Here is a 21,053-nt window from a genome sequence, read left to right on the forward strand (position 1 = left end):
TTCCTACTTGCACGAGGAAGCCTAGTCCGAAATACCTAGTCCGTGCTGCGTGTAGCTGCACGGCACGGAGTCCGCATTAGCGGACATTTAAAAATGGCGGCGCCCGGCTTTATGCAAATGAAGCCCGGGAAATTCAAATCCCGGGCTTCATTTGCAACTCCGGTTGCCTACATTACCACCCTAGTTCGAACTAGGGTGTTAGTGTAGACATACCCCCAGAGAGGTAGCACGTTTCATAATTGGGAGCTGCAGATTGAGAATGTCCTCCCCCCAGGAAGTTAAAAGATGACGTGAGAGAGGTAATATCTTATATTGGACAAATTTAAGTCTCACCTACCCAGTCTCTCTAATATCCTGGGACTGACACAGATTCAACAACACTGCATACTTCACCATGAGGTATAAATCAAAGTACTGTTAGCTCAAACATTCCAGCTGATCTCAACTACCAGATAAAACATGACAAATGAAGTGGATATGAATATTCAGGGTCCAACTCATAAAGCCTCTATTAATCAAAACTGGCACTTTGAACACACAAATGAACTGGAAGCCAGCAAGTCTCCAAAGCACAAGTAAAATACAGTCTGGCCGTGTCTAGACTGGCAAGTATTTCTGCAAAAGCAGTTGCTTTTGCGGAAAAACTTGCCAGCTGTTTACACTGACCGCTTGAATTTGCGCAAGAGCACTGACGATCTTATGTAAGATTGTTAGTGTTCTTGTGGAAATACTATGCTGCTCCCGTTCGGGCAAAAGTCCTCTTGCGCAAATGATTTTGCGCAAGAGGCCCAGTGTAGACAACACGGTATTGTTTTGCACAAAAAAGCCCTGATCGCGAAAATGGCGATCGGGGCTTTCTTGCGCAAAACCGCGTCTAGATTGGCATGGACAGTTTTCCGCAAAAACACTTTTGCGGAAAAGCGTCCGTGCCAATCTAGACACTCTTTTCCGCAAATGCTTTTAACGGAAAAACTTTTCTGTTAGAAGCATTTGCAGAAAATCATGCCAGTCTAGACGTAGCCTCTATGTACAAAGCACTGCTAAGAAAGCAAGAAGACATAATCTGCACTATTGAAGTTTGCAAGTGGTATTTAGGTTTAACCTCAAATAAAGTATACTGCGATAATCCAATTTAACAGTGACAAAGGACAAGAATACTGGTGTTGAGGACAACATTTGATATATTACTACATCCTCACAACTTCTTTGTCACGTGCTTTATGAAGGGGAAAAGCATTCTTGTTTATTAAGATTAACTTGATACTCTGAAGAAACTCCACTATGAGCTACAGGGGGAAACAAGGCAGGTTTCGCCTTAATAGAAGGAACAAATATCACTTTCCCATTGCCTCTGGTTTCTTTGCCCCACCGAGCATCACCACCTCCATTTTTATCTGAACGAATTTTTCAACCAGCATACTCTTATCTAAGCTGTGATCTTGGCCAGATGCTGCAATAGCCAAAACATTACAGGCAGTCCCCGGGTTACGTACAAGATAGGGACTGTAGGTTTGTTCTTAAGTTGAATTTGTATGTAAATCGGAACTGGTACATATTGTAGGGGAAACTCTAGCCAAACATTTCTCCAGAGCTCAGTTTTATTCTCCCACACCTCACTTCCCTCAGTCCTTTATTCTCAAGCTGAGGTGTCTGCTGAGAAAAGCCGCTCCGCGTCTCCCTGGTCTGCTGGGTGGGGCACTAGCTTCACGTCTCCCTGGTCTGCTAGGGGGAAAAGCAGCTAGTGCGGGGTTGCCTCACCCCGTGTGTAAGTAGGGATCCGATGTAAGTCGGATCCATGTAACCCGTGGACTGCCTGTAAATCAACCTGAGTATGTGAAATGAAGACAGCTGCATATCATCAGCAAATTAAAACAAACCTTATTATCTCCCCTCATGGCCTCACATATACATTCAGCAGAAGAGGTGACAGAATTGAACACTTCTGTATCTCACAAGGGAGAACCCTGTAGCTGGCTGACTGAATAATCTCTTAACCTTGTCTCCTGGGTCCTCTCTATCAGAAAATAGCAAAGCAACTTAAGTGCAACTTGGTGTTTCTTTAACAATATCTACAGAACTGTCAACAATGCCATGTGGTCAATGGCATCAACGATTTTTATCAGAGCTAATAGAATGAGTATGGACACCTCATGTTTGCCCATCACTAGAAGATCATTAACCAGTGTGAACTGAATAGTCTGGGTTTCATACTAAGGCAGTGGTCACCAACCAGTAGATCGGGATCTACTGGTAGTTCTTGGTGCTTCTGATAGGTGACCCTGACTGGTTTGGCCAAGAGGCTATCAAGTGCCTGCACTTTAGCTGACCCTTCCCCACTGCTGCACACCTCCTGCCCTTTGTCTCGGAGCTATCTCTTCCCAACCCTGGGAGCCTCCTGCTTGTTGTGCAGGGCAGGAGAGGGAAAAGAGGGGCACTTATGTCAAGGTGCCCCATCTCCCACTCTGTATCTTATCCCCACAGAGCAGAGAGGGGCAAAACAGGGCTTGGGATGGAGTTTTCTGGCTGCTTTTGGGAGTGATGCAGGGCCAGGGAAGGGGTGAGCCTGCTTTAGCCCCGCTGCACCGCCCAGGAGCCACCTGAGGTAAGCAGTGCCCAGTCAGAGCCCACATCCTGAAACCCTACCCTAGTCATGAACCCCCTCCTGTACCCCACACCCCTGCACTAGCCCCAAGCACCCCGGCATCCAAACACCCTCTCAGAGCTTGCACTTAGAACCTCCTCTCACACTCCAAATCCCTTAATCCAAAACCAGAGCCTGCACCCTAACCCGCTGCCCCTGCCTGGTAAACATGAGGGAAGATGAGAGAGGGAAGGAGGATGGAGTGAGCAGGGGTGAGGCCTCGGATAAGGGCACAAAGAGGGCGGGACAAGGATATTTGTGGTTAGAAAAGTTGGAGACCACTGTCTAAACTAGATTCAATGGTGTCAAAAACATCTGAATAAACCAAATGTCACTAGAATTGCCTCACTTCAATCTTCTCAGTTATCTTTCTTAAACAAGGAAAATTCAAGATCTGGTAATAGTTGCCAAGCTTGCCAATCTCTAGAGATATTTTCTTAAGGAGGAGACTACCAACCATTCAGTTAGGTTATTTTCAAAAGTGCCTGATTGAGTTAGGTGCTTAGCTTCCACTGAAAATCATTTAGCTTAATAAGAATTAGAAGTAGAAGATGAAGACAATGCAAGAGATACAAAGCTTCAAGATTAGGAGCAAAATGTATTGCAGTCATCTAGACTTCTTATTTCTCTAAACAGGACAGGGAGACAATGCATGTTAGTTACTCAGCCTCACTCCATCCCTTGGCTGTACCTACTGTCTAGCTCCTGACCAAAAATAAGCAAGGTACAATCATGAGCAGTAAGGTTAATGAATAAGACAGAAAAGCAAACAATATTTTGAAAAGAAAATGGGGAAAACAATTGTGAAATTACTAAAGAAACAGTCACTAGCTTTAGGGTTGGTTTTGTTTTGTTTGTTGGAAGTATAAGTTGGTAGATTACTGTACCTGTAAGTTGTCGGACTGACATTTATTTTCCTAGGTATACTGCAAGACTCAAACTTGTTGGCAAGGGTTACATTGTTTCCAAAGAGACAATAACGTGGCATTTTAACCCCAACAACTCCAGCAAAGACGGACCCAGAATGGAGGCCAATACGCATCTTTAAACAAAATATATAAAACAGTATTTGTTAGCTAAAATAGTTTAGTGTACTAAATTAGTTCATTTTATTGGTTCCTCCTTAATTAGAATGATCAGGAGGTGAGAATTTGGTGGGGTTCATCTCCTTTAGATAAACACATTCCATTTTCAATAGCAGGAAGTAAATCCACTGAGGAAGAAACTAAACTGCTTAATTTTATTGCTCATAAATATTAAACAGACATTCATTTGTTTATATAACTGTGATTAAATTGGTTTTGACAGCCCTACATTGATCTAGAAATGACATCAGGAGACACCATAACTCTCAGTTTACCCTCCTGGGTATTTGGAGGGAACGAGTGTTATACAGTGGAAATATGGCCTGATGACATGGTTAAATAAATGTAAGAATCATTGGGTTTTGTTTTAAGGTCAGAGTCAGAGCTGTAAAGAAGGAAAATTATGACACATGCTCACCAGAGTTCCAGTGGTAGAGGTGGGCATAACCAGAATACAACCTGGTTCAAAGGTATGGGAATTGAGTCTTTGATTAAAGAAGCAAGCTACCAAATATATAGGTTGGTTAGAGAATGCAGGAGTGTCCTTCTGTGATTAGTATTAGGGTTTGTATATTTTTTTATTCTCATATTGTTTATTGTGTTCCTTCTGTTTTATTTTTTCTCCCTCTAAAGAACCTCTTATGTGAACTATTCTCTGACACTTAGATAAGAACAATATTTGGGCAAGGAGGCAGAACACTGGGAAGAAGCTTACACTGTTACTACCTGTGTTACATCCATTCTTTGCATGTCAACAACTCTCAATCCTACACCTTTAACAAGAGCTGAACTGTTGCCCTGTAAACAATATCCACCCATATAGCAAAGCTCACAGGTATGAGCTAAGATAAGAACATTACTATAGCATTCAAGTTTAACATAAGAAATTTGCAGTCAGGCATCTTTTTCAGAAAATGTATTTTAAAAAATAAAATAAATCTGAAAGAGAGCACAAAGCAGCCAATACTCCACCAAAAGATAAAAAAATAGAGGAAACTTCTTTTGATGCTTGTAACTTCTGATGCAATACACTAGAGGTTGGACCTCTATAGTCTCTAAGGCTACATCTAGACTACAAGCCTCTGGCTACAGAGGCATGTAGATGAGGCTACCAGGCATAGGAAAATGAAGCGGCGATTTAAATAATTGTCGCTTCATTTAAATTTACATGGCTGCCGCGCTGAGCCGACAAACAGCTGATCAGCTGTTTGTCGGCTCAGCGCTGTAGTCTGGACGCGCGGGTGTCAACATCAAAGGCATTTGTCGACCACCCAGGTATGCCTCCTGGGATGGGGTTTACCTGGGTGGTCGACAAATGCCTTTGATGTCGACACCCACGCGTCCAGACTACAGCGCTGAGCCGACAAACAGCTGATTAGCTGTTTGTCAGCTCAGCGCGGCATCCAGGTAAATTTAAATGAAGCGGCGATTATTTAAATCGCCGCTTCATTTTCTTCCTATGCCTGGTAGCCTCATCTACATGCCTCTGTCGCCAGAGGCATGTAGTCTAGACGTAGCCTAAAGCCCTCATCCAGCATCATCTGTGGTCTGGCAACCCTGTGGATGCCCCTGGGCTAAAACACTTACAGGGAAAAGCTGGGGCTCTACGTTTAACTCCTCTCCTTCCCTCTGTTCAAGCTCAGGAAGGAAAGAGGAGAAGAAAGGATGTGGGGGATGTTGAGGAGAAAAGGAAGGGTGGTGAGAGAACCCCATGGCTGGTGTCTCGGACCACAGCCTCACAGCCAGTGACAGCAGAGAGGCCAGCCCTGACAGAGCTGGAACTGGGGGTCACTCAGGGAAAGAGGCAGGCTGGCTCTGGAGTGCCATGGTCAGGAGCCAGGAGCACAGCTGCATAGCCGGCAGTGGAAGCTGGAAGCTAAGCCTACTGGCCTAGTGATCGCAGGGGTCAGTGCACGAAACCTAGTGGTCGCTGCACTCTGAGATCAGCCATGGGGTTCCACAGCCATCCTGCCTCTTCCACTGAGCACCCCTCCCCTCCCCAGTCCTCAGTCAGTCAATGCCAGCTCCTCCACTGCAGCCAAAGTGGAGCCATGCCAGTTCCCTGGTTTGGGTATAGTTAGATCTCCAGGATGCTGGACCATGGAGGTATAACTCTTAAATGAATAAATGTCATAGTATCTCTTATCCAATACTATGACATCAGCAACTGTGATGAGAATTTAACACTTCAGTAAATATTTGAAGTAAACACTTCAAAGTAGGAATAAGAGATCCTCCGGAATAGGGCTTTATTCCGGAGGATCGGGCCAGTCTAGACGCTTTTTTTCCGGCTTTTCCCCAAGCCGGAAAAAAAGTGGCGGACATGTTTATTTAAATCCGCGGGGGATATTTAAATCCCCTGCGGATTTCCCTATTCCCACTTTCACAATTAGCATGCCCCTTCCGAAAAAGGGGCCAGTGTAGACGTAGCCGCACAGGAGTAAATTTGTTCATATGCTAGGCCATATTTTTAACAAGATATAAACCATGCATAAAATTAAGTACCTGCTTTGTTAAATTGGGGCCTTACATATTGTAATCATGCCATAGATGACTGAAGTTTTGCCTGAGTTATTGTTAATGGTTTAACACAAATTTGGGATGGAAATTATATATTATATACTCTTGCAATCAAGATTATTGTTGTCCTTTTGCTGATTCATAGTCACCTACTGCCTCAAAACCGACCCTTCCAAATGTAATTTTCTTACTGATTTCATTTGAGAGGATTAACTCTCTTAATTTGAGAGAGGGCTAATTAAAGTACCAATGCAGAAACTTGCACATCCATGGCAACTTTATTGCTTCTGAAATATTGAAAAACAGGATAGTAATGTGCTATAGTTGATTTCAGAGATTTTCGATCCTCCAAATGGATTTTTAGCTTTTTTTCTTCTTTACAGATCCCTAATGTCTAAAAGAATGAAACACTGGACTTCTTGTCAGGTCATCTCCATACTCTTCCTGTTTGTTTCAAATTTTTAAACATTATGCAGAAGACATTACACTGTTGACAAAATAATAAACATTTCCACCCCAGCAATAAAAATTGACCCCTGAATGTATTTCTATTTGCCTAACCTTGATAGGCTCTCCATGGGGAGACATCACTTCATCTGACAGCTCCATCATCTTCAACGCCATCAATGCTATTTGAACAGCATGAGTCTCGCTTTCTTTGTGTAAACCTCCAGCTACGCAATAAGCATCTCCAATTGTCTCCACCTAAACATACACAATTGTTTCTTACTGTCTATGCAGTCTGAGATGAAGAAAATATGTGACATGGTTTTAAATGCTTTCAATGGGGCATATCCTGTTGTTCTTACTTAGACAAAACTCCCACTGGAATCAACTGGAATTTTATCCAAGGAAAAATTGTATCCTTAAGAGATAATTGGGTCAAGTCCTGCAAAGAGCAATTGCAAAGAATGCCGTACACTGGTGATAGCAATTGCTTTTATTATGCTAATATGCTTCCCTCTTTCTGTGGGACTCTGGTGTTCACTTGGATCAAATGCTTACCCCAGATTTCACACCAGTGTACCTGAGAGCAGAAATTTAACCTATCACCTCTAACTTTCAGTAGTTTTTCTAAATGGTTGCACAATCAGCTGACTTTGTAGACAATCTCTGTTTCATTCAGTGACCTGTCAAACTATTATAGTTAAGGTCTGTGTCAAAATAATTTTTTCAAGTCCTATTATTCTCTATACCAGCATAATCTCCCTTTCCTTTACCTCCCTCCTCCTCCGACCCTCAACACTGCTGCAGAATGCAATAAATTCTCTACCTTGTAGACGTCTAGCTCTCCGCACTGGTAATCAAAGCGAGTATAGAGCTCATTAAGCATGGTGATAACCTGCATAGGTGAGCACTGGGCACAGATGGCAGTGAATCCTACAATGTCAGAGAAAAGCATTGTGACATTATTAAATTTCTTGGCTTGCACAACTTGTCCCTGCCACAGCTGCTGAGCAACCTCACCAGGAAAAATTGAGCACAAAAGATCTACTGTCTTCTTCTTCTCCTCTTCTAGAGCTTGGTGGGCCTGCTCAAGAGTAGCTTTCAGCTTTCCTAGCCTCTTCTTTAGTCCATCTTGAGCTCTGGCTTGTTCTCCTATCAAAACAACATCCCTCAGTGCATTATGAATGGGAATATCAGAAAGATATAATCCACGTCCTGTAAAATCTTCTAATCTATCCACGCAGGGAGATCCCAAGAACAAAATGGCACCAGATTCAAAAATATAGATCATTTGGCCTTTAAGATCCATTACCTGCAACAATAAAAGACAGAAGAGTCATCTACCTATGGCAATATTTAAGGAAGATAAAGTGTCAGGGCAGACAATTGTGCTGTATCACACAAGGAACAGTTTGATCTTACGGCTTTGCATTTTAAAAATTAATTAAAAGGGAAACATATGGTTCTTTTCTGTCACCCCCTTAAAGCCATCCAGTGGACCCAATGGCTACACTGGCATGATTTTCCAAAAATGCTTTTAATGGAAAAGTTTTCCATTAAAAGCATTTTTGGAAAAGCACATCTAGATTGGCAGGATGCACTTTTTGTGGAAAAGCGTCCGTGGCCAATCTAGACGCAGTTTTCCGCAAAAAAGCCCCACTCGCCATTTTCACAATTGTGGCTTTTTTGCAGAAAACACTGCTGTGCTGTTTACACTGGCCCTTTTGCGCAAAAGACTTTCGGAAAAAGACTTTTGCCCAAACGGGAGCAGCATAGTATTTCCAGAAAAGCACTGACGATCTTACATGAGATTGTCAGTGTTTTCCGGAAATTCAGGCGGCCAGTGTAGACAGCTGGCAAGTTTTTCCACAAAATCAGATGATTTTGCGGAAAAACTTGCCAGTCTAGACACAGCCAATAAATTACTAAAACTACTGTTGGACTCCTAGGTGCCAGGTATAAACCAATATTTACTGATAAATGCCTATTTGAGATAGGGTATGAGTTTATACTGGGGAGAAAACAATAGCCAAGAACATAATTTTCTGCACTTTTGGTGTGCATTTCTTGATCAGCAACCTATAGATTTGAGGTAACAACTACATTATCTATTTCAGTGCACCAACTTATTTATGTTTATCAGAAAGAAGATAAGAGGAAATCCACTTCAATTTCAATAGTGGAACTTCATACATCAGAAAAATTTAAAAATAAATAGGCATAAGTAATGTGACATCATGTGTTAATTATCCATTAGTTTTGCATTAACTATTTTCTTTTGTTCCCTTTCTTACCTAATTGTATAGTATGTGAAGGCACTGTACAGTTTTTATTAACATTGCTTGTATGGACCAAATATTCACAGAGCATCCTATGCTGCCGGCAAATGGACACTTGCATGTGCATGTACCTGCAAAGGCAAATATAGCTTTTTCTGGCACAAATGAATATACACACTTTTGAAATCTGTCACCTCTAGGAGTTTTTGGGTTACTGTCTATTGCTGCCCTTGAACAATCAGTAAGATAAATGGACTTTAGATAAACTAACTAAAACAGCGTTGTCACTTCCCCCCATTTTAAGATAAGTGTTGACAAAAACCTTATATATAGTTTAATAAGGTTCTTAGAGTATGTCTACACTACAAAGTTAATTCGAACTAACAGCCGTTAGTTTGAATTAACTTTCATAGGCGCTACACATACAAACCGCTAGTTCGAATTTAATTCGAACTAGTGGAGTGCTTAATTCGAACTAGGTAAACCTCATTCAACGAGGACTAACGCCTAGTTCGAATTAAGCAGTTCGAATTAAGGGCTGTGTAGCCACTTAATTCGAACTAGTTGGAGGCTAGCCCTCCCCAGCTTGCCCTTGTGGCCACTCTGGGCACAACCAGGGAAACTCTTCTGCCCCCTCCCAGCCCCGGAGCCCTTAAAAGGGCATGGTCTGGCTACAGTGCTTGTACCAGTTGCAAGCCTGCCAGCACCCAGCCAGCAGACCCTGCACCTGGCACAGCATGAGCCAGCCACCCGCTGCCACCCAGCCCTCCGCCTCTTCCCAGGACTAGGCTGGCGGCTCACAGGAGCCTGCCTGGAGTCACAAAAGGCGGGCGCCCGCCTGGTCTAGTGCAGAGATCGTGGACCTCATCGAGGTTTGGGGGGAGTTCTCAAATGTCCACGATCTCTGCACTAGCCACAGGAATGTGGCCGTCTACAGCCGCATGGCTGACAGTCTGGCCATCAGAGGCCACATGCGGACTTGCAAGATCAAGGACCTGCAGCAGGCCTACTCCAGGGCCCCCCAGCCCAGAGGCATGCCCTCACTTCGAGGCCCTGGACTGTATCCTGGGGGCTCACGCAGTGCATGCCCCATGGGTGGTGATCGACCCCAGGGCAGAGGGACCCGTCCTGGACATGGAGGCAGAGGATACCGAGAGCCAGGAGCCTGCAAGGAGCCTGTCCAGGACCCAGGACCCGCGAGGCACCCCACAGAGCACATCGGCTGTGTCGTCCGAGGCCGGGGAGGGCTCCACATGTGAGTGCCATCATGCTCCCCTTATGTGTATAGGGAGTGTGGGGGGAGAGGGAGCCCAGGGACCGTGCGCCTGGGCCTTGCCCACCATGGAGCAGCAGCTGGGTGTCATGCAGGGGCCCTGGCCTGTTCCCCACATGCCGACCTCACCTTGCAGAGGGGGGCTGGGTTTCACCCACCGTGTCCCCAGGGAGAACTGACCACTGCTCTTGTTTCACCACAGCCGCAACACCTGGGACTGCAGAGTGCACCACCCCGCCTGCAACAGCCACCTGCACCCAGGCCAGCAGGTGCACCAGGAACCTGGAGGACTACCAGCGGTGGCACCTGCGGCTACTGGAGCACCAGATCCATATCCAGGAGCACTGGGTCCGGGAGGAGCAGAGCTGTGCCCTCAGAGGTCACCTCCAGACCCTAGTGGACAGGTTCCTGCCTCCTCCTGCTCCAGCCCCTGTGGCTGCCCCAGCTCTGGCTCCTCCTCCCATCCCTGCTCCCCCTCCCACTTCCTCCGCACCTCCTGTCCCTCCTGCCCCACCCTCCACACCCACTCCTCCCTGACGCCCCCGCACCCGCAGTGCTGCGAGATGGGAGAGCCAGCAGGACCCCCAACCCTGAGCTTTCCCTTCCCTTCCTCCCCTTCCACCCTCTTCCAGCTCTCTCCTCCCAGGTTTCCCCCTCCCCTCTCCCACTCTCACTCCTCCCTTCCCCACCCCATTTATGAACAATAAAGAGAAATTTTTGTTGGCAAAACAGGTGTGTTTATTTGACATTATGAAGGGGGGTTAGGGAAGGGAAAGGGTAAGCAGGTGAGGGTGGAAGAAGGCCCCAGTGGAGCATGCAGGGAGAGTTCAGTCCTCCTCCTCCACCTGGAAGTTCTCCCGCAGGGCTTCCCAGATCCGGGCGGCCCCCTGCTGGGCTTCCCAGGTGACGGTGGTGCGGGGCTGCACGTAGTGGCCAGCCATGCGCTCAGCCTCAGCCATGCAGGCTGGCAGAAAAGACTCCCCCTCCCGTTCACATAAATTGTGCAGCATGCTGCCACCACGGGAGGGATATTGTGCTCGGTGAGGTCGAGGTGGGTGAGGAGGCCCCCTCGACCACGAAGTGGGCCCGGGTGAGTCTGGCCTGCCAGGAGGGGTTGAGGTGCCCTGTGTAGGGTTTCATCAGCCAGGGCTGTAGGGGGTAGGCCACATCTCCCACCAGGCAGACGGGCATGTCCACGTCCTCGACCCTGATGTGGCAGTTGGGGAAGAAGGTCCCGGCCTGCAGCCTCTGGCACATGGAGGAGTTCCGGAACACCCTGGCGTCGTGTGCCTTGCCGGATCAGCCCACATTAATGTCCGTGGGTGCTGTACCTTCATAAGCACAGCTCCGACGGTGGATCTCCCCACATCGAACTGGTTCCTGATGGATTGGTAGCTGTCTAGCCTGGAGAGCATCCACAGGGCGATGGCCACACGCTTCTGGATGGGGATGGCGGGCCTCATGCAAGTGTTCCATCGCCGCAGAGCAGGGACGAGCCACTTACAGAGCTTCAGGAATGTGTCCGTCTTCATCCTGAAGTTCTGGGTTCACTGTTGGTCTCTCCAACACTCCAGGATGATGTGGTCCCACCAGTCGCTGCTGGTGTCCAGACGCCAGATGCGGTGGGGCATGCTGGTGTCCAGGCGCTGCTGCCGCTCCTCCATGACCCCCGGGGAGGCCAGGGGGAGAGGCAGGGGGCTGACATGCACCAGATGGTGCAAGGCAGCCTCCACCCATTGCTGGCAGGCTTGCAGCAGCAAGTCCAAAAACTGGAGCAGCATGCCCAGGGCGAGCTCTGGCTCCATGTTGCCAACTGCAGCAGCGGCCCCCATGGAAAGCACCGACACAGGCAGGCAGAGAGAAAAATGCTTTGCTGTCCCTCGGTGAGGTAGGAAAGCAAGCGGAAAAGCTGAGAACCGGCTGTCCGGGGGGGGTCCCTTTAAGCACAAACCTCAGATAGAAGCCACACAAAGCAACTGCTGACCTGATGCCCTGCCAGAACCGGTTTCAGCTGCCCTTAAATGTGACCCAGCGTCCAATCAGTGTGGACGCGCTAGTTCGAATTAGCAAAATGCTAATTCGAATTAGTTTTTAAGTCTAGATGCACTCATTCAAATTATTTTAGTTCGAATTAACTAATTCGAATTAAGTTAGTTTGAATTAGTGCTGTAGTGAAGACATACCCTTAGATTTAGGGGGTGAATGGCTCTGCTACTTATTAATGGGTTTGAACAGAACAGAGACCAATGATGATCAAGAGCTGCTGTCTGAGTTCCAGTGTCTTAGTCTGTCAGTGACCCACAGCACTAAATAAATAAATAAGTCATCAGTTGGAACTAATGATATTGTCCAAAAAGGTACCAAAGGATGAATCTGGAGAGCGCACTATTCTTTCACTTTTTCCAACTCAGAGATAAGGCAGATTAGCAGGGCACTGTGGTAAAGTTTGCACTGCCACTGCCTCTGGTCCACAGATAATCTGTCACTAAGGCTGTATCTATGCTACAAAGAAAAGTCAGAAAAAGATACGCAAATTGCAAACCGCAATTTGTGTATCTTTTTCTGCTTTTCTTTCGGAAGATGCTTTTCCAAAATTTGGCGCATCTACATGGTGCCAAATTTCAGAAAAACCTGCTCTTTCGGCACATCCCTTCTTCCTCATAAAACAAGGTTTACAGGGCTGGCGAAAGAATGCATCCGCTTTCCCGAATTTTGGGGGGAAAAAATTTCCTTGGATGTGGCATAGCTTTTCCGGGATACCTCTGCAGTGTACATATAGCCTAAGTCAATGCAGCTTTCTTCAAAGGAACAATGCTTCTTGGCTTTACTTTTCATCTCAACACTCAATTGGTGCCTTTTTTTAACAAAAACAAATGGAGGGCCAAATTTTTCAATCCTTACTCAGATTATATTCCTAGGGATGTCAAAGAGTTTTGAATGAGTAAAAGCTTAGGATTTGGCCTACATTTAGTTACACAACCTTCTGTATCTGGTGAAAGTCTAGTTTCCTGGAGAAACTCAAGGCTAGAAAACCATTATTTTGTTGTATTCATTATTAGGAGACAGAAAATCTAAGATTACAGACTGTGCCTTCTTTATAATGACTATTGATTTATAACCCTGCCCCCAATAAAGCAAAGCAAATAAATAAATACTTAACAGAAATAATGTTTATGTATCAGTTCTTACCCTTGATGACTTCTTAACAGCATTGTCCCACCTCCTGACTCGTATAGTAAACTGCATATTGAGCATTGTCATGATTCCACTAAATGTGCAGTTTATTTTAGGGGTAAGAATTTCAAAGTACTCCTCAAAGTTAGGATTTGCTAAAAATTCTCTCCTGTTCAGAAGTCTCCCTATCCCATTGCCAACTTGAAGAACAGCCATATCCTTGTCAAACATGAAATGAAATGGGAAAGTCTTACAGAATAGTGAGGCAGAAATTACAAGAGAAGACTGTGGTTTGCATGGAGATAAGGAAGGTATTGTGCTTTTGACTAATACAGAGTACAACAAATATGGCTGGTTAATAAACTCTGTGCAGTCATTACGAAAGCAGGGAGGTGTCAGCATTACTTCCACTTCGGTTTCATACAAAATATGAGCTGCTGCCTTAATAATGCCAGGCAGAATGAGACTAGTTATTTTCTTAGGAAAGAAATAGTACACGTTCAAGAAGTCTTGATCTTTTTCTAGGCATAATATGGAGGCTTCTTCAAGTTTGCCTTTTTTGCCTGCTTCTTGGCAATGGCCACTTTGCTTCAAAAGGGTAGTGAAACTGTTCAAGAAGTCCTTAAGGGTTCCTCCAACAACTCGTAAAATGTGTTCATCTTCTTCATAGCATGTGTTGAATAGCTCTTCACCAAGAGATTCCTTTACAGTGTCAACTGGAACACCTACAAATGTAGAGCCACATTTCAGCCACTGACATTGAGTTTCAACCCTATTTCCCACCCTCACCCCTACTACCCAGCACTAACCCGTACCCCTATAGCACTACACTTCCCCGCTCCAGCACAGCCATCAGAAGACTTTGTGTTAGAATAGTGATAGAAATGTAGCCGTGTTAGTCTGGGGTAGCTGAAGCAAAATGCAGGACAATGTAGCACTTTAAAGACTAACAAGATGGTTTATTAGATGATGAGCTTTCGTGGGCCAGACCCACTTCCTCAGATCAAATAGTGGAAGAAAATAGTCACAACCATATATACCTATACCAAACACAGGTTTTGTCTCAGCAAAATATCTTCTGCCTAGGTGTGCTGAATTGGGCTCCTTAAAACTTTGCCAGTGTCATTCCTAATCAGTTAGTAGGTCTTGCTATTGAAAAACACATGATTTCACCTTCCCACCAGACATGCAGAAAGAACCGCTCTTGATTGGAGCATTCTTCGCTTGAGGAATTAAAACATATTTTGGCACAGGATGACCTACCTCTAGGTCAATAAGCTAGTACTCTATAGCACAACTAAAATAAGCAAGAGACTGTTGTGATTAGAAAAGAGATGACTAAAGGAAATATGATAGGGTATGTCTACACTGCCACCCTAGTTTGAACTAGAGTGGTAATGTAAGCAACCGGAGTTGCAAATGAAGCCCGGGATTTGAATTTCCCGGGCTTCATTTACATAAAGCCGGGCGCCGCCATTTTTAAATGTCCGCTAGTGCGGACTCCGTTCCGCGCGGCTACACGCGGCACGGACTAGGTAAGTCGGACTAGGCTTCCTAGTCCAAACTACCGTTACTCGTTTCACGAGGACTAATGGTAGTTCGAACTAGGAAGCCTAGTCCGAACTACTTAGTCCATGCCGCGTGTAGCTGCGCGGCACGGAGTCCGCACTAGTGGACATTTAAAAATGGCAGCGCTCGGCTTTATGCAAATGAAGCCTGGGAAATTCAAATCCCAGGCTTCATTTGCAACTCCGGTTGCCTACATTACCACCCTAGTTCGAACTAGGGTGGTAGTGTAGACATACCCATAGGGATCTATAAAATCAGGAATGGTGTGGAGAAAGTGAATATGTCAGTGTTACCCCTTAACATAACACAAGAATCACAGGCCACCCAATGAAATTAACAGGCTGGCAAATATACAGATGTACTTCTTCACATAACTCATAGCCCAGAGATGTTGTGAAGTACAAAAGTAAAACTAGGTTAAAAAAAGAATTAGATAAGTTCATGGTGGATAGGTCCATCAGTAGCTATTAGACAAGATGGTCAGAGAATGTTCTGGGTATCTCTAAATCTGGGACTGGATAACAGGGGATGGATCACTTGATTAAATTACCCTAATCTGTTCACTCCCTCTGAAGCATCTGACACTGGCCAGTGTTGAAAGACAGGATGCTGGGCTAGATGGACCATTGGTCTGATGTAATGTAGCCATTCTTCAGAGTTTCATGTTTTAGATAAAAATTGATATGTCCTCTCTAGACTGCATCAGGCTGATAAATCATTAGAGGATTGTACAGGTTCAAACAAATATGGATTTCAATTTCAACTGAAAATGTTTGACTAGCCATATCTGTAACCCACAAGTGAATATATAGTTTGTTACAGTCATACACAAAGGCTGTGTCTACACTGGCACCCTTTTCCGTAAAAGGGATGCTAATGAGACCAGTCGGAATTGCAAATTCCGTGGGGGATTTAAATATCCTCCACGGCATTTGCATGAACATGGCTGCTGCTTTTTTCCGGCTCGGGGTTTTGCCGGAGAAAAGCGCCAGTCTAGATGGGATATTGCGGAAAATAAGCCCTTTTCCGGAAGATCCCTTATTCCTACTTTCAAATAGGAATAAGGGATCTTGCAGAAAAGGGCTTATTTTCAAGTAGGAATAAGGGATCTTCCGGAAAAGGGCTTATTTTCTGCAAGATCCTGTCTAGACTGGCGCTTTTCTCCGGCAAAACCCCGAGCCGGAAAAAAGCGGCAGCCATGTTCATGCAAATGCTGCGGGGATATTTAAATCCCTCGCGGCATTTGCAATTCCGACTAGTCTCATTAGCATCCCTTTTACGGAAAAGGGTGCCAGTGTAGACACAGCCATAGAGCTTTGGCTCTTCATCTCAAGTTGTACAAATTCACACTTTTAGCATTTAGTCCCCAGTATAATCCCTGGTTGGTCTGCCAGGAGTACTGAACACTCTGTTATTCAATGGTGTTCATATTACCTGCTGCATTTGCATGATCAGTGACTATTTTTTCAAAATCTTCTCTCTCCCCATATTTCCTGCAAAGACCATAAAAATGTAGTTTTAAAAATATCTGCAAAATCAACAGTAAAACTTAATGAAGATCACACTGCAATGAAAAAAACACAAGGAAAGAAATATAAAATATGTTCTCCATGCTTGCTGTGTAAAAATTGGCTCCATTAATAAATATTCAAATTTTCATTTAACAAGAAATGAGCCAGCATACAATATTAATTACCCTGTAAACTTGTGATAAATTACCATTTTTGGTGGTCTGATCTTGAATTAAATAGTAAATAGTATAGGTCAAATGCTATGGACCGTAATGGCTTGAAATTCTCATTGACTTCAGCATTTGGGATTACCGGTATAGTGACTTTTTTACTTACCTGTACTTGTATTCTATAGTTTATAATATAATCAGGCATTTATTAAAATTATGCAGCTCTCTGAACTAATTTACATTACAAATGCATGTCAGAAAATGTTTCTATTTTACTGGTAAATATCAGGGGTAACTCCACTGAGCTCACAATTAGTTAGTTCATGGGAGTCACTCCAGAGTTGCACAAGACAACAATTAGACTCAGTGAATTCTCTGAAGGTAATTAGGATTCACTGATTAGAGAGGTAATTAATAACAAACTTTGAGCTAAACTAAGGAATATCTTTACCTTGATTTACACCACTACATCTTCAAGACATTGTAAATATACTGGTCCCCTACATTCTGTCTTTTTTACCTGAAATGCTTTTATATATATATCACATCACACCAGTACTGTGTCTACATTTTTCATTATCATCCAGATTATTAATAGATTTTTTTCTCTTTCAAACTAGCATTTTAATGGAATGTAAAATTAAAGCTCAAGAAAATATTACCCCCATTGATGTACCAGGAAGCAGAAACTAACATATACTATCCAATTGGTTAATTTTGGATCAGTGTTTGTAAAGTTTTTAAAATGTAAAATATTATTTATGTGCTACATAGCAATCATATATAATTATTGTTAGTAAAACAAACTTTCCTAACTCAGTTTTGTTTCTCCTACAGATACAAATAATAAACACCTAGGTCAACGTTTTCAAAAATATCCCCTAATTCAGGGGCTTTACTTTTTGAATTTCAACCTGAGACCCCTGAGGGGCCTCATCTTTCAGAGATGTTGAGCACAGTTAGCTCCCATTGACTTCACCTGAGGGTCTGAAGTCAAACACCTGACGCTGACTTATGGCAGCTGAGATGAGATAGGGGTTGTTTAACCACATCCTAGACCTTTACACTCGTGCTAGAGCCCAGATTCTGGAACCTCATGGCTCTTCGCAGAACCCAAACATCTACACCTCAATTACATTATACATATCTGCTGCTGTCTTTGCTGGCTGGGTTCCTACAAAAACTCCTGCCTAGCCTAGCCAAGGGGTGAGCCTTTCACTAATATTGTTGAATTAGCCCAATAGTTAATTGTTAGACAACACCTCTGCAATTATTTTAAATAAACTGTCGCACAGAGAAATTAAATGACATGAACAAGGCCACACCAAGTCAGTGGTGGAAGTGAAACTAGATCTCAAGGAATCCTGACTCCCACCAACCACTCCTTTCTGCTCTCTTTTGTCATTTTCATAGACACATTAATCGTACCTGCTTTCTTTTATTTTGTTCTTTGCTAGCGTCCGCTGAAGTGCAAGATGTAACCTTTCAAACTGGAAATGAAAAAAGATAAGTTAGTTAAAATGTCAGTTGCTTAAAATTGTAGCTGGGGCCTGGCCCGACATGAGTAATTAACACCTGGAGGGAGGCTTCATTTCTTGGAAGACTGACTTAGGGGGATAAACAAATTATTATGTTGAAAACTATAAATGTCAGAGTCAGCTTAAGACAAGAGGGAGAAAACCCAGAGAACCATTCACTAAGAATGTAGACATAAGGTAAGGAATAGGTTGAACATGTGCAATTCGGGGACAAAACATGCTTCACTGGAATTGTTTCCTAAAAAGGAATCAAGCCATTCCAAAACTATGTGATGTAATATACAGTAAATGCAGTGAGATGTGTAAATGTGCGTAAAGGGAGATGATTTCTGTGTAACTTTGGAGCTGTGATTTAACTTGTACCCACTCCTTACCCTGTGTTTGAGTCGGGTCAAAACAGCAAAATAAGATCACAGGGCAGCCAGGAGGGAAGAAAGCAGCAGCCGGGGGTGGAAGCAGCAAGTGGTGAATTGATGGTGGGACAGCAAAGAGTGGGAGGAAGCAACAACAAAAGGGTGAAAGAGCAGGAGTAGAGGCAGCAACAGGAAGGCTGCCAAATATAGGAACCTCAGTGACAAAATCTGGAGTTGAACTACGTTTTATGGATCCCAGGGACCTGGATGATGTGTACTGGATAAGTTGAGAGGAGAAAGACTAATAGGGAATCCCATCAAAAATGTAATGAAGAGAGTAATATTATTTAAAAAGGGCTTCATTTGATTTTTGAGATTTAATATTCCCTTTCAAAGCGTGAAAGTCATTGAAAAGCATAATTTTCAGACTTAGTTTATCCTGAGTTGCCGTTACACTCTAATAGAATTCTCTATGTCATTGTGCCAGTAGGGTGCTGGATTCTAAATATAGTGATATGGTTTTACTTCCATGTTGCTAGATGTTGATAAGGAAAACACTGCTTCTAAAATGTAGCTTTTGACATACCTCTAATTTCTATTGCCATAAATTAAAAATAAAAAGACTAACCACCATAGATCAAAACTGCCATAAGAAATATGACTGTAAGGATAAGAAAAATAATATGTTCATATCGCAGTTAACCTTCTCCTAAAAACAGATTATATTTTTATACATCCCACATAGAAAAAAACAAATAATGCTTCCCTTAAGCAACAATATTTCTACAGATTTTAAGTGCTACAATATTTTTTCTGGTAATTTTAGGAAGTCATGTTGAAGGAGAGAAGATGAAAAGTCATAAAATATAGTTTCCAAATCAATCACTAACCAGTGCCTCAAATAACCTCTTCACCCATTTTTGTGATGTTAAAAATATACATATGAGGAAAGAGAATACTTTTGAATATAGGAATTCCCATAACCTGAATATGACTTGGAACATTTTAAAAAGGGCACCCTCAAAGTAAAATTTGGGTTACTTCAAGAGCCAGGTAAAAAGTCTTGGTGAGAAAGACCAGCTAGGCTGCCTGGAAGGTATAATCCAATGCCTCTCCAGTCCATGCTTCCAGATCCACTCTGTAGTTCCTACTCTAGCTGCCAGTTGGGAACTCAGGCCACTGCTCTCTGCACACATGCATCGTATATAGCTCTAGACCAAGTGAATCAGCCCGGTGACTGGAACTATTGATCATGCCCCAGCACTGCTCAGAACCCACACCTCCATGGTCCAGCACAGAAAACTGCCAGTGAAAATGCTAGACACTCATTTCAGGGTCAACACTGGTGTAGCCTGTGCAACCCCAGTGGAAATGTGTCAGTTCCACCATAATTTCCCTTTTGTATGCTTCCAGAAGAGAGGTCAGAAAGGAAGGGTACTTTGTCAGAAAGAACAAATATAATAAGAATAGGGAGGTAGTTTTGTTTTCAAATAAAATCAAAACCTGTTCTACCTCATTTAATCAAGATGTTAATCACAAGGACATATCAACAAGAACAGATTGTGGAGGCTTAAAAAACAACAAATAAACTAGCAGCACCTTAAAATCTAACAAAACGTGTAGATGATAACATGAGATTTCGTGGGTACAACCCACTTCTTCAGATGAATAGAGTATTAAAAGTCCAGATCCAAGAATAAAGAATAAAGAAGGGAAGGTGTGGGGGTGGAGGGCAGAGAAAAAAATAGTGAATTGGATTGTTCAAGTTACAAGAGGCTGATAAGAACAATTTGCACCTTTATAAGTGCCCATTGTTTGGTTGGTTGGGTAAGAAAGTCATTAGGATGTGGAGGGTAGTGCTCCTAAGACTATTCATTGTTTTTTAAGTTTTTCCAGTTACAGACTAACTTGGCTACCACTTTGAAGATTGTGGAGGGTGCATCCAACTCCTCACTCAGCTCCAAGTACTGTGTCTTCTCATTCCAAAAAAATCAAAAATCCAAACAAGCCAACCTGCATTTTCTTGTACCATTTTCTTGTATCTTGTGCCTAATGACACGTTATTTGGGGCCATAGCGTGCCCTTGATTCCTATGCATAAATCTCACTAACGTCAATGGAAGTGACATGCTCGGATTACAGACACAATCTGGCACTTAGTTTTGAAGTTTTCAAACTGAAAAAAGGTGACATAAGTGCTGGTAGGCAGGGCAGCATAAGGTAATCTAGTAAGAAATAAGCTTTCAAATGAACTTGAATCCCTCTGGAAAGGAGCATGATTGGGAAAACAGGCTCTGATCCTGCCACAAATAAGATGAAAACAGACTGCTGTGCCTGCATAGAGCTCCACTAATTTCAATGACTGGTCAGCTCCTGTTGTAGTGACTTGGGGCCAGGTCTTCTGCTGGTGCACACGGTCAAAGCATCCAGCTGCACACTTTTACATTAGATGAGGATCAGGAGCACTATGGTCTTTCTATCTAAAGGAGCTGTA

General features: G+C 43.6%; 1 protein-coding gene across 6 annotated transcripts in view; it reads right to left on the minus strand.

Annotated features, from left to right (window-relative positions):
• Positions 1–21,053, minus strand: part of GUCY1A1 (guanylate cyclase 1 soluble subunit alpha 1) — a 56,537-nt gene that overhangs the window by 2,186 nt on the left and 33,298 nt on the right. For 4 of the 6 annotated variants that reach the window (XM_014571810.4, XM_075930111.2, XM_089777958.1 and 1 more), the window contains 6 exons: positions 18,098–18,159; positions 16,423–16,481; positions 13,435–14,144; positions 7,520–8,005; positions 6,808–6,951; positions 3,529–3,683 (listed from right to left, as the gene is read on the minus strand). In XM_014571810.4, the coding sequence (XP_014427296.1) occupies positions 3,529–3,683; positions 6,808–6,951; positions 7,520–8,005; positions 13,435–14,144; positions 16,423–16,481; positions 18,098–18,159 (1,616 nt within the window). The remainder of the gene's footprint in view (positions 1–3,528; positions 3,684–6,807; positions 6,952–7,519; positions 8,006–13,434; positions 14,145–16,422; positions 16,482–18,097; positions 18,160–21,053) is intronic. The other 2 variants (XM_075930112.2, XM_075930113.2) reach the window with 2 other exon arrangements.

The sequence above is a fragment of the Pelodiscus sinensis genome, chromosome 4 (assembly GCF_052426305.1).
Source record: "Pelodiscus sinensis isolate ZL-2025 chromosome 4, ASM5242630v1, whole genome shotgun sequence".
Taxonomy (NCBI): Eukaryota; Metazoa; Chordata; order Testudines; family Trionychidae; genus Pelodiscus; species Pelodiscus sinensis.